Source organism: Rhodamnia argentea, chromosome 8, assembly GCF_020921035.1.
Source record: "Rhodamnia argentea isolate NSW1041297 chromosome 8, ASM2092103v1, whole genome shotgun sequence".
Classification (NCBI taxonomy): Eukaryota; Viridiplantae; Streptophyta; class Magnoliopsida; order Myrtales; family Myrtaceae; genus Rhodamnia; species Rhodamnia argentea.
Window position 1 is genome coordinate 12,099,727 of NC_063157.1, and position 13,296 is coordinate 12,113,022.

Sequence of the window (13,296 nt, forward strand, 5' to 3'; positions counted from 1 at the left end):
CAGCCGCAAGCAAGACAGCCCTCGCCTAGATCTAGAGTGGGCCTTTGCACCCTTGTTGGTGGCTAGCGAAGACACGATGACCTTCCCTAAGGCCTTCACGGCCTCTGGCGAGGATCGCCAGTAACCTAGCGAGCACAATGAAGAAAAAAAGAAAAGAAAAAGACTAATAAAAATTCAACAAATAAAAAATTGAAATTTCAAAAAATACTAAAAAAGAAATTATTCATATCATCATTGGCCGTGCCGCATAAGATTACTAACATCCACGTTAAAGCCGGTCGTGCCATGTAGAATGACCAATTTCCACAATGATTTCTGGCTTAATGTAACTCAGTTGGCGCATTGCTAAAAGGTTTAAGACTAAATTGAACAAATTAAAAGGTTTTGATCTGAATTGATGCAAATACAATCGGCTTAAGAATTTTTTGGTAATTTTTTCGAGATATGATAACTTGTTACTCGATGTCATGGCCATCCCAAGGAGGTTTGACAAATTGCTAGACAGGTTGTATAACTCCCTTGTAAGGTGGCGTTTACGCTCACATGAGCTCTCTCAAACCTTATTGACCGTAATTTGGTTACTCATCTATTATCAAGTAGATGAGATTAGAGCCGCCACTAATTTATTCGAGGTCGGTTTGGGGCCAAATAAGGCACCGAATGCAACTTTTCTTCTATAAACAAAATTTTTCGAATGAGGGATTTGGTTACACTAATTTTATTCGTCGAACATTATCAATACATTTTCTCTTTAAGTAAAACGTTATTTCAGGCAATCATTTCCGATTTTTTATTTCTAAGCGTGCGATTCTATATGGCCATGCATAAGTTAGCAAACGATAAAACGAAACATATCGGTATTATAGATAATCAAATAAAAGATGAAAAGAAGAAAACAACCCCAAATGTGTGGGGCAAAATTAATACAAAGGGCTTGTTATAATTCCCCAGAGAGGAACCCAGTGAATTATGTATGAAAAGCAACTAATGCGAAATTTTTTTATAGCAAATATTTTTCGAGCAATCATTTTTAAGGAAAATAGTTAGTTTTCTTTCATTTGGATCTCATTTAGAAAATGGTTTCAATCTCCTGACTTTATCTCAAGCCAAAAGAAAATTTAAATATTTAAACATATTTTGTTTCATTCTATTTTTTTTTTCCTTTTCCTTCTTGCTCCGTAGGCCTGGCCTCACTGACGGTTCGGCGGGTCATACGAGGTCGAGCCTCATTGTAATCTGGCGTGATGAGCAATTTCGGAAAATTTCTTCACCTCTTCAAATTTAAAAACTCAATTTCCAAATTTATGCATGAATTTTTCATTGATCGGAAAATATTTTCCGCCGACTAAGTCATTTTCGATGAACCAAACGGGGTACAAGTCCAGAAAATTAATTCCCAAAAAATAATTTCACTCAAACAAACGCACTCTTGAATGTATACAAATAATACACCCAAAATGGCATCCGATGCCTTCGAGTGAGCTTTCAAGATTCTACTTATGGTTTTACAAATTCCATCCTAATCGACGTCTATACCAAATTGGAGTCCAAGCGCAAAAATATCCGTCTCTTTTGATGAAATTTGTAATTTTTTTTCTCCTAATGTAATTTCACGTGAATTATTTGACAATGGAAAGTTAGAATTATGAAAATATACATAATAAAAAGAGAATTCATTTTAATTAAATATGTGTAAACTATAAAAGGAGAGATTGGAGGAGAGGCTGTGGACCGGGCTTTGCTTGCTTGCTTGCATAGAAAGTCAGTCTCAGCCCAATTTCGCTCCTCCTTTTTACAGAAGAAGAAGAAGCAGCAGGAGAAACGAGAGAGAGAGAGAGAGAGAGAGAGAGAGAGAAAGGATACAGAATCAGCAACCAGCGATCGGAGAGCAGAAGAAAATGGAGGCGCCAAAAACCATCGCCCACGAAATCGGAGGGGTCCGACCCGATGCCCTGCGGTTCGGCCTTCAAGGCGTCAAGAGCGACATCGTCGGATCTCACCCTCTCGAATCCGCCTACCAATCGGTAATCCTTCTTCTCCTTTTTCCGTTTTGCGGGACTGCTTAATTTGAATCGATAAGTCGGCGCGTGCGAATTGCTTGGATAAGGAGACAAATTTCGGGGTTGTTCGGGTTCTTATAGGCATGGGAAGCGAAATTAGTGACCTGAGTTTGCTGCTCGCTTGAAACGAACCTGTCTGAACTATCGGTTGATTGCTTCGTTTGGAATGTTGCATTTTGGGACTGGTTCTGGGTTTGATACGGGAGTGCTGGGTTTTTCATGGTGAACCGTGTGAGTTTTAGGGTTTTGCCTCTCTGTTTATCTGGAGTACAGGTGCGCCGGGCCTTTGTATCAAATTGTTTGCATTATTGAACCTGTGTTTTCTCCGTGAACTGCTGGGTACAGGCAAAGGATAGTCAAGAGGAGATGAAAAGAAGAATGCTTGCCAATACATATGGGTCGGCTTTTCCCCTAAAGATGGAGCTGGATAGGCAAATCCTTTCCCGGTATGACCCTCATTTGTCCCGGAATTTCTTGGAGAGGATACTTGATTCGCTGGAGTTAGATCTTTAGCCTTTGTAGAGGAAACTCTTGAGTGATTATTGCATGCAATCTGAACTTAAACAAGTGTTTGTTGAACTTCTGATGTCAGTTGCAGTTCTTTGGGGAAGCATATGTAATCCTTGGAATTTCGGAGTAGTTTGCATATGTTTGTTATCTAGTTAGCCATAGTCGTGTATTTGACATTGAGATTGGTGGGAGCCTCTTTATTTTGCTATCTTCCAAGTGGAGTAGATCATAGTTTACTCTCTTCCTGTGGCTGTCATCCACTGAGTACCAACTTGGAGGTGCTTCTCAAAACAAGTTGACCATGAACAACATTTTCTTTTGTGAGTCCTTGTCATGGGAAATTGTTACACGAGTAGGTACCCTTTTGTGTTGTTTAATGGATCCTACGTTATAAGGTAAGAAATAAAAGACGGTGGGGAAGATTTAGTCTGGTCCAAGACATGCATTGGGCTGATTATCATTGTCATTGTTGTAGATAATATTGATAGGGTTTGACAGGAACTAACTGGGTGGTAAGAAGGACTAGCTTGAGAATCTATATGTATGAAAAAGGAAAAACGAAAATGAGGAAAGAACTAGTGAAGAAACCATCAATTTTATGCTTGTGTGTATCAATGTCTGCCTTAAGGTTATTTATCCTCATTGTCATAGTCAGTTTGCAAATGGCAATGTAGTTCGACATCCGAACTTCATCTTGATTATCATGCATCTATGTTTAACTGCTCACAGTAATTGCAAGTTAAAACTCCTCATTTTCTGTATAGTTCTTCTGTTTACTCATTGCGACCATGCTGCCTCACTTTCTTGAAAGACCAAGAGCTGATGTCAGTTGTATAATCCCTTGCCAGAACAAACAGCAACCCCTGGATATAAATATCTGAGGCTTGTATTGAAGAATCCCATCTTATCCCTTTCAGTTTCTTTTATGTAACTGGCCTAATAAGTCTGTCAGATGCTGAGGAGATATTTTTCCTTTCCATTGTACTTTGCGAACAAACTATTTGCATAGTGAGCTCCTCAATCCTACATCTTCATGAATTGGCCAATTAAGTGGCTCAGCTATGCTGATCTGAACTCACCGGGAGTAATCCTTTGTTTTCTCTCTGCCTATGAATACATCTTTCTATAATCATGGAATCCTAGACATGAAATTATGACCTAGTTAACTTCTCTTCTTGTTTGCGGAATTATTCTCTCCCAACTGGTAAAATGCGGGCTTTTATGACTTCAAGCTATTATTTGTATCTTGTCTAGGTATGGAACCATGGCATATATATATGAAATATATTCCATTTAAAGAGAGTCGAAAAACACTCTATCTCGAACTGCCTGTTGGCGAGGAAAGGGGAGTGGATCTTGTAGAATATCCAAGAAATCTTCAATTGAAAGGTCCTAGATGTTGAAACTTAGTCTTACGTTACAAAGAACAGTGATACCTCATTCAGAAACCTCCGGGCTTGTGTGGAGCTAATATTATTCATTGAACATCTCATGAAAAACCTTTTTTGCTCTGCTTAACCCTGTTCCTCCTTTCTAAGGCCTCATTGTATTGGATGACCTACTAGCATCCAAACATTGTATTTTCTCAGGTTGAAGATTTAGCATGCTTCTGCATTTACCCATCTTTCTCACTATTGCAGAAGATATTTGACATAATACTGGGTAGGATGGGGATGAATATTAGGAAATATATCTCTTGCCTTGTTAGTTTTTCATGTCGTAGATGCATGGCTATGACACAATTTGGACCTCATATGTTGCAGTTATCTGCAGTTTATAGTTTTTTTATTTTTTAATTATGATGGGTAGAATGTAGATACTGTTCACTTGCTCTTTTGACTATTTGGTATTCTTTAGGCAGGTTTTACCATGAAGTAGGTTATCTTTATGAGCTGAACTTAGATATTTTGCAGATTCCAGAGGCCCCCGGGAGCAATCCCATCTTCAATGCTTGGGTTGGAGGCTCTCACTGGGAGCTTGGATGACTTTGGCTTTGAGGATTACTTGAACGGTAAAGAATTGTATACTGTGTTGTGAATACTTTGTTGTCCAGACTGTGTACACCCGTCTCTTTTTTAGCATCTTTCTTGCTCTCTCCACATCTCATGGTGTATTGGCAAGTTGCAACATCCGGATGTTAATCATGGGTGTCGGGTCTAGCATGTTAGTCATTATTTATTATTTCAAACTTTTGGTGAATGTGAAAATGACTGGGGTATTGGGCTGTGAATGGTATAATTTGATGAGAGCTGGTTGGTGTAATGTGATTTGCAAATTGTTCTGAATTTAGATCCCAGTCTAATAATTTAAGCTCATTATAATGGTCTTTTACTGCAAATCGCTTAACGAATGCTATATGTTCTTTGTTGGTATTTTCTGCAGACCCTCGTGACTCTGAATCTTGCCGACCATTGGACATGCATCATGGGTTGGAAGTCCGCCTCAGTCTTTCCAAAGGTCCAGCCTGCCCCAGTTTCATGTAATTTCAGTCTGCTATATCAATCAAGAAATCGTAGTCCTGTTCTCTGGAGGAACCTATTTTGATTAAGTTTCAATTAAAACTGTATGTGAAAGCTGAATTATATCATGCATTTGAAATTTGAGAGGAAACAGGATTCTGTGTATCATTGATGTCTAGTGATTCCGAATGATGTTAGTGTACACGACGTTTGCTTTCTTATTAGCCGTAGAAAGCGGTTCTCTGAATGGTGTTGCATCTGTTGCCGAAGTTTATTAGCAGACCAGGAGTGTTATTTCAGCCATTATAGCACTGCCATGACTTCTCAGACGTTAGAGTAGGATGATAAGGGTCGGGCCGGGTTGGGTATTAAGCCATGTTCGAGCTAACCTTTACCAAAACACTAGTTCACTGGATTTAATCCATTTAAATTATTTCTCTGGAATGTCTTATTGTAATAAAATCTCGTATGAAATTGGAAAAACCAAAAAAGAAGATGCTGTCCAAAAAAAGAACAAATACAAAGTTCGCCAATAATAAAACAAAAAAAAAAAATCTAAAAAGGAGATGTCATCGTTACAAGCAAATATTAGAGAGAGAGAGAGAAGAGAGAGAGAGAGATCATTAACGTTGAAGCGCTGTCGTGGCCGAGTCGTTTTAAGATGGATCTCAATCATCGTCTTGTACTCGACTTGAACGCAAGCACGACCTTGCCGTGTGGTCACGAGCTTGGCTCTTGGGCGTGACATCACTGTGAGGTCCTGGCTTAGGCCGAGAATGGCCAAGTACGAGAAGTATGAAGTCCGTCTCCGTTAGTGGCGACCACGTGAGCTCAACGCGGAGGTTTTAGTGTCTGAGCTCCACGGCCACGGTGGAGCTGGAGCTCTAGCCAGTCCAATCTGCAAATCAAGCTCGACAGCGCCATGGAGCTCGTACCCTCTCAAGCGCGACGCCCGTGGCTAGAGATCTAAAACCCCTAAATTGGCCTTTATTTAGTTTTGATTTCTGATCCTCATGCATGAACCACTTTTTGAACCTGGAACAGACTAACTGGTCGATTCTAAAGTTGAACCTGTTTAGAAGTTGATTGAGAGGATTGGAACCCATGACCTCAAGTATGAGGCTAGCAACATTTACTTAAAAAAAGCTAGGGATGATAGAATACGATATACGTGACTAAGTTTTCACGAAATAAATCGCCGATTGAATCGAAAGCGAAAACTGACATGAAATGAGTTGATTCCAAATGTAATGGTCGATCCACTCGACGCTGCAAGAGAGCACGAGCTCAAGCTCTTTAGATCTAGGGCTCAGCACCCAGGATTGACGGTTGACAGGGCAGGGTGAACAGAGAGACGGGCATCACTGCGGTTTGCTAGGAAAGAGTTACTTAATTCGTTCGATAGAAAAATGATCGATAATATATTGCAAAAAATAAACTCAATTTGTTTAAACTCTTGTCTATTATATTGTTCAACTTACCAATAATGGTCATTTTTTACATTTGGTAAGAGATAAATAATCTTTATCTATCGATTTTCAATTATCATCGGCCGGCCTTTTGGTTGTATGTTCAGCACTTAAAAGACTGGCAACACTTCAAAATTTAGTACTTCAATCTTCCGCGCTATATTCCCAGTTTTACCAAACTGGATGTGAGTTGAAGATGGTGACTTAATTTGCAACATACATCTGCAGAACGCTCAATGCAGTAAACAAGAAATTGGTCCTGCCAAAAGTGTTTTTTACCTTTTTTTTTTTTTTTGTTATACAGTAAATCTCATGTACAATCAATAGTGCAAGACTGATTTTTTTTCTTTTTTGGGTCAGAGTGCATAACTGAATTGAATGGCTGACAATGAGGATACAATTAGGAACCTAAAACCTTCAAAAAGCACACAGGTAAAGTGCTATCCTTTACCATGCAGATGGAAAGAACCAGGAATACCAAGCTTTCCATAATTTGCTTTCCCCTGAAATTAACTCACAATCAGTTTATACAGGATCAATATGTTGAGTTACTGTGATTTTGATCGATGAGGCCGACCCCTCAGTACATGAATCAAGAATACAATCTGGATTCATAATAAATCCGAAGAAGAAAAAAGGACTTTCGGGTTCTCTACTCAGCTGGACCAACCTTGCCACTTGCGGGAGCGAGAACGGCAAGGACAATAAAACCACCCAATACCACAACCAAGACACCCAATGAGTTCATGAGCAAGGCCTCCAAAGAATACCGTGATATTACCCGACCTGTCTGAAGGAATGTGGCCTTCTCTAGAAAACCCGTGGCAGCAGTAGCAATGGCAAGAGCATAGATATAGACCCCGAAAAATACATGCCAGGGAAGTAATGCGGCTCTGCTAGTCCTTGAGCCACCAGGGTACCAGTAGATCACAAATCCAAGTGCCCACTGAGGAGGAAAAACAATGTGACGGCTAAATCACTGCTTAAGATGAGCTAGCAAACAAGAAAGACACTATAATAGATTTTACCTGAATGCCAAACAAAAGGATGCAGCCAAGTCCCAACCAGGAATGCAGACTGTAAAAATTTTCAATGCCCTTGTCGTTATGAAACTTCAGTGCAGCCCAGATTCCAACCACACTTAGACAGAAGGCGAGAAGTTGCAGAGTAAGATGAACTAATTTTTTAAAGCTCTTTGTTCCTGAAACTGTCTTGTATGCGAGCATGGCTGCACATACCAAATTTACACAGTATTAAGCGGGGGCTCTATAAATATGACTGAGTAAACAGTAGTCTACCTTCCGCTACAATGAGTAGCTAGGTCATGATTATCTGCATATCTATTGCTCTTTCCACCATGTTTTCTATTCATGATTTTATAGAGGGTTCCTAGAAAATTGCAGAGAAAAGAATTTACCTTCACCATTCAGAAGAATGAGGCCGATCACCATTAACACAGGATGGACCTATAAGAAAAGAAAAAGAACCAACATGTATGATCAATGGAAAGATACTGATGCTACAGAGCCCGTTTCATTGCAATCCTACTCATTAGAGCTCTTCAGTGCATTGCAGTTTTATGAATCTCTGGCATCAATTTACATGCTTCGATTTAGGGAAAAAAATTCTTATTGGAAAAATCATCTGTATGAAACTAAACCCAATGTACAATGCAAATGCACAAGCATTGCTCTTGAACTCAGTGTGCCTTAGAACAGGAACGGGACGGGAAAAAGCCCCCAAACCATGTTTGCAGAAATAACCTCAGCTCCACCCCAATCCAACGCAGGACGTGATCCTGCATTTGTTTCGGTCTCTCTTCTTCTTCTTGTTTAATCAAATGAGTTTCCTTTTCTCTATTTTCATGATGCAGGAAAGAACTTGAATTGCTAAGAACTTAAATAAAGGAGATAATGCACAAATTCCCCTCCACGGGTTCTCATTTTGTTTGAAAATTTAGCTCCTAAACTAGCTCAAAATGTCTATATCCCACACAAGCATCTACTCATGGAATTTCTATGTTCGCATTCCACCAGCAATCCCCAATGTTATTCGTATTATCCTGCTGGAAGGCCAGAAATGCCAATCTAACTTCAGATGGCCACAGAACACTAAATATCTAAACTTCAACAAATATTGAAACTTAGACTTCCAATTCCAATCGATTGAGATAGGGCTTGGGGTATACTAAAGCGAGTCCATGCATTTAATCAAAAATAGCCTGAAGACATCATCAATCCAGCGTTTTGTTATGATCTCATCAACTGATTTTGATTGATTACCTTCACTCAAACACAATAAAAAGTAAAGATCCGATTCAGAAATCTCACTATCCTCTCTCAGCAACAGCAGCCCAACCTCCAACACTCACAACTCAAGCACTAGTCAAAATTGAAAAAACCTTCTCAATACGCCAACCAAGCTTCCAAGTTCCAACCATCCAAGGAACTTGGACAGAAATGTGAATGAACCGGATCAAACGAAACCCAGAAAAAGGCAAAATGTACCCCCATTCACAGTGACAACATATGTACTCCTCATTCACCACGAAAGATGGAGGAAAGGGAAAATCTGTTTTGTGCGTGGGTGTGGATGAGAGAGAGAGAGAGAGAGACAGAGACAGAGAGAGTTACGTTGAAGATGAGATCTTTGTCGTCAGAAACGAGAGCGAGTCCTCCTCTGAAATGGACGGCCCAAATAAGCACAAGAGACATGATCGTGACTCCCATCACTCTTATGATCGGTATGATCGGAAAACTCATCGCAGGTACACCCATGGCTGAGACAGAGTACGGTTTTGGCGGGGTTTCACAGCAAAAGGGATTTGCTTGAAGAGGGAGAGGAGAGTAAAGTCTTTGGGGTTGCTTGAAGAGGGGAGAGGGGTCTGTCTGCGCTCAAGAAAGGTACAGAATCTCAACTAGTTCAAGTTGCAGGATGTCTCCTTCCACTTCTGAGTTCTGACCAAATGACTTCCAGAATTTGACCGACGTTTATGGTTTTCTTGGACCCAATACCTAAAAAAAATCTCAACTTTAGCGTATCTCATAATAATATCAAAAAAAAATTTAATTCATAAAAAATTCTCAAATTTTTACTGTCATCTCAATTCTTCCAGCCTAATACTCAAAAAAATATCCACTTTTAGCATCTATTCTAATTATATCCAAAAAAAATTTATCTCACAAAAAAAAATCCAATTTTTACTTTTGTCATATCTCAGTTCTTCCATCCTTATACTCAAAAAAAATATCCACTTTTAGCATCTATTATAATTATATCCAAAAAAAATTTATCTCACAAAAAAAATCCAATTTTTTCTTTTGTCCTAATTTTACCATCATTAGTTTTTATCTATACTCACCGTTACTTAATTCTACATGGTATTTGCATATCTTTAATGAATACACTGAAGCAAAATTGACATAAAAAAAAACCATAACTTCCCTTCTATTGTCTACTTCCTCTGAACATTGCAAGGAGATACAAAGCCACTCAAAAGGTGCATTTCGGATTTCTCCTTGACACTTAATAGCTTAAAAAACGGTTAGACATAAAGATTTGATTATTTGGACGAACGATCTTAAATCTCGTCATCAAGAAAACCTGCTATTTTCGAATTTCGAAGATTCATTAATAAGTTCGGCGAGAAAATTCAAACAAGCAATATAGAATTAACTAATAGTGATTATAGACGGAATGTCGAAAATGATAGAACCGAGACAAAACTAAAAATTGAGGATTTTTTATGAAACGAAAAAATTTTTTGATATAATTAACACAAATGCTAAAGTTGTAATTTTTTGGGGTATTAGATAGGTAAAATTATGATAAAAATAAAAATAAATGGCTTTTTATGAGATTAAAAAATTTGGATATAATTAAGACAGATGTTAAAGTTTGAATTTTTTTTTTTTTGGGTATTAGGCTTGATTTTCTCTTGGAGCTCGAATAGGGGGGACCGGTCTTTCCTTTCCTCGTTGATGACTCGTGATATGACAAGTCAAATGCCCCCCACTCCCTTAAAAAAAGAAAGAAAGAAAGAAAACAGTGACCAAACCATAAGAATAAGTGAACGACACGTCAGGATATCCACGTGGCAATCCAAAATGCCAACAGGTTTGCCCGATCAAAGATTCATATAAACTTGATTTGTATAATACATTAATCACTTTGTCCGTCCCGATAGAAGGGAGCATGATTGCATGATCTAGTTCATAATGCATTGGGATATCGTATTAGTCCAGTAATTCCAAATTTTGACAATCTCAATTTACAAACCGATTTGAATTAAAATCGTCTCTCTATTTTCTTTTTCCAAAATAGTCCTCCTACTTTATTAAGTGGTTTATTCTTAGTCCAACCATTAAAATACTTGACTGGAGTGTCGAGGTAAACGCAACTTGTGATATCATAATTTGCTCAACAGTAACAAATACGGAAAACAAATGACAGGTATGATGAGGATAAGGTGAAATTGAAACACTCACAAGACAACTCACAAAGGTTTAACGCCCAAAAAAAAAAAATCATGGAGGAGACTGAGTAGGCTTTTCTTATGTTTTCACCTTAATTCACCCATATTGAAATTGTTACATGACTTGTCTTTAGATAGGTTTGTTCCACGTCTCTTGATCTACCTCTTAAAAAACTCGTAAATATAAGAAGCATTTCGAGGAGATAGACTCTTTAGAAATGAGAACAGTCATGATGCATTTGCAGAACATTAACTAAACATTGGAATACGAGCTAATGGGTGGTGGTTTGTGAGGCGACAATGGAGCCGCTTGAATCGTGACTAACGCATGACGTTGCAACATGCGCTTATTGCGTTCTTGACTCTGCTTTCCAGATGTAAAACTGGGGACAAAGAGAGAGAGAGAGAGGAGACCACGGTAACCACACGATGGCCACTGCTTGAAGCTTCCGAGATGACCGCCAATGGCGGCTCCCCAAGGCAAGCATTGGTTGAAGCTTGATTGGCAACCATGCCACGGCCATAGCGTGAAGTCCACGAGCACAGGTTCCGAACCTGCGATTGTGGGGAGTAGGATAGAGAGAGACGCGAGCACCACCGGCGGCCGCCACCCGACTCTGGTGAGGCTACAACGGCCAGCACGTGGTGATCTCGTCGCCTAAGACCCGAAAGACGCGGTCACCTTGTGGTGGTGGGGTACCAATCGCCTCGAGTGGGAATCCAAGTTAACGAATTTTTAAAGGTGTTGATGTCATATTGGCAAATTCCGTCACCGAAATTATTGAGGGAGGACCTTGTCATGTGTCAATTTTTTCAATGAACCAAGATAAGGTTGGAATATCATCCACCAAGATAAGATTGGAATATCATCAATGCACATGCCTAAATGGGACGTGTACATTTGACTTGGCATTTTTTTTAGAATTGCTCTTTAATTGAATTAAAACGTGAATTAAATGTGCATTTTGGGAGTAAGGCCTTTTATTTTATATTTAAAACTCAATTTGTTTCGCGAAAAATGATTGCTTTTGAAAATATTTTAAAATGATTACTTTACAAAATAATTTACTCAATCTTTTGTATCGCTTGAAATAGTTAATCAATGAAAAACGTTCCCATGATCAACAACAATTTATATCTAAATAATTACGTGGATGATGAAAGCATTCTTCGTTGATTCATTTTTATCAATGATACAAACGACCAATTTTAAGGATATATTTTTTGAAATTCATTTTTCGTGAAATAAATGGAACCTAAATAAAATATTACCACTTTCCCTCTTGTAGTCTTCTAGATCCGAGAAATGAAAATTATATCAATTGAATAGTCAAACAAAGAGAAGTGAACTTGAACACATGACCTCTCGTATCTTTTGAGATTTTGGAAGATTAACGCCGACCGATCTATATACTATATTGCTAGATGTATGCGTAGTTCGAGGACAGGCCGCTAGGCAAGAGAGCGGTTGAGAGATGAAGAGAGAGAGCACGGTGGAGAGAGACAGAGAGACACGGTGGTGGCCCTAGTGGGTCCGTCATCAAGTTCGGGGAGAGAAGAAGAGAGAGAGAGAGAGAGAGTGCATGTGGCGGCTCAAGGTGGTTGACCGATAGGAACGAAGAAATTGGACTTTTCGCGAGCTGTGATCCGCCCATGGATCGCTCCCCGTCATGTGCAAATGTCTAGTTGTCTATATGCCAGAGCACGTGCCATCAACTAAAAAGATTTGTACCATTTCCTCCCAAGTTCGCCAAAAGGGACCTCAGCCCTTTCAATTTTTCCCTAACGCTGGAATTGACGACTTTGTCCTATTCAGTTAATCTATGATTTTGCCCTTGATCACGTGAATTACCAATTTTGTCCTGGCATGGTTAATTTCCTGTTTTGCCCTGATTTTCAATTTGAGAATAGTTCGTGCATAACTGAGTTAATGAGGTGTCTAACGGATTCACTATAGATTATTTACAAAGCAATTAGCCATGATGTCTCTAATCATCTTAATTTATATATGTTAAGAGTTTTTGGATCACAAATAGTAATGGACATTGCTTGTAATGTATAAAATTAAATGTCTTAGTGATCCGTATATATTTTAACTGAATCAGGAGTTTTAGGTCCCACTTGAACATCTCCTAGTCATATTATAAATATAATATAATTTCATAGAGCCTTTGGATCTTTGGGTGATCAGAAAATGACATTTCTTGTATTAAGTCAGGTATTAACATAGAAAATTTTATCTCGAAGGAATTTAGCTTTATTAAATCAATCATTGGTAAATTAGGAAGACATATCATGTTATTTTCTTAATTTACCCATAGGGA

At 38.8% G+C, this 13,296-nt stretch overlaps 2 protein-coding genes across 2 annotated transcripts; one reads left to right on the forward strand and one right to left on the reverse strand.

Moving 5' to 3' along the window:
- The first annotated feature begins 1,777 nt into the window (after window positions 1-1,777).
- Window positions 1,778-5,231, forward strand: LOC115755364 (cyclin-B1-2-like). The gene is made up of 4 exons (XM_030694731.2): window positions 1,778-2,024; window positions 2,406-2,506; window positions 4,484-4,581; window positions 4,953-5,231. The coding sequence occupies exons 1-4, from the start codon at window positions 1,899-1,901 to the stop codon at window positions 5,051-5,053; spliced, it is 426 nt and encodes a 141-aa protein (XP_030550591.2). The 5' UTR covers window positions 1,778-1,898; the 3' UTR covers window positions 5,054-5,231.
- A 1,716-nt stretch (window positions 5,232-6,947) lies between these two features.
- On the reverse strand, window positions 6,948-9,287 carry LOC115755363 (transmembrane ascorbate ferrireductase 2-like). Its single transcript, XM_030694730.2, has 4 exons — window positions 9,132-9,287; window positions 7,916-7,964; window positions 7,527-7,726; window positions 6,948-7,444 (listed from the first exon to the last, which is right to left on the reverse strand). The coding sequence occupies exons 1-4, from the start codon at window positions 9,273-9,275 to the stop codon at window positions 7,151-7,153; spliced, it is 687 nt and encodes a 228-aa protein (XP_030550590.2). The 5' UTR covers window positions 9,276-9,287; the 3' UTR covers window positions 6,948-7,150.
- Between the last annotated feature and the right edge of the window lie 4,009 nt (window positions 9,288-13,296).

Coding starts and splice junctions, on each gene's coding strand:
- LOC115755364 (XM_030694731.2), top strand. CDS start 1,899: ATGGAGGCGCCAAAAACCATCGCCCACGAAATCGGAGGGGTCCGACCC. Junction 2,025..2,405: donor TCGAATCCGCCTACCAATCG/GTAATCCTTCTT, acceptor TGCTGGGTACAG/GCAAAGGATAGTCAAGAGGA. Junction 2,507..4,483: donor GATAGGCAAATCCTTTCCCG/GTATGACCCTCA, acceptor GATATTTTGCAG/ATTCCAGAGGCCCCCGGGAG.
- LOC115755363 (XM_030694730.2), bottom strand. CDS start 9,275: ATGGGTGTACCTGCGATGAGTTTTCCGATCATACCGATCATAAGAGTG. Junction 7,965..9,131: donor ACAAAGATCTCATCTTCAAC/GTAACTCTCTCT, acceptor CTTTTCTTATAG/GTCCATCCTGTGTTAATGGT. Junction 7,727..7,915: donor CATTCTTCTGAATGGTGAAG/GTAAATTCTTTT, acceptor TGGTATGTGCAG/CCATGCTCGCATACAAGACA.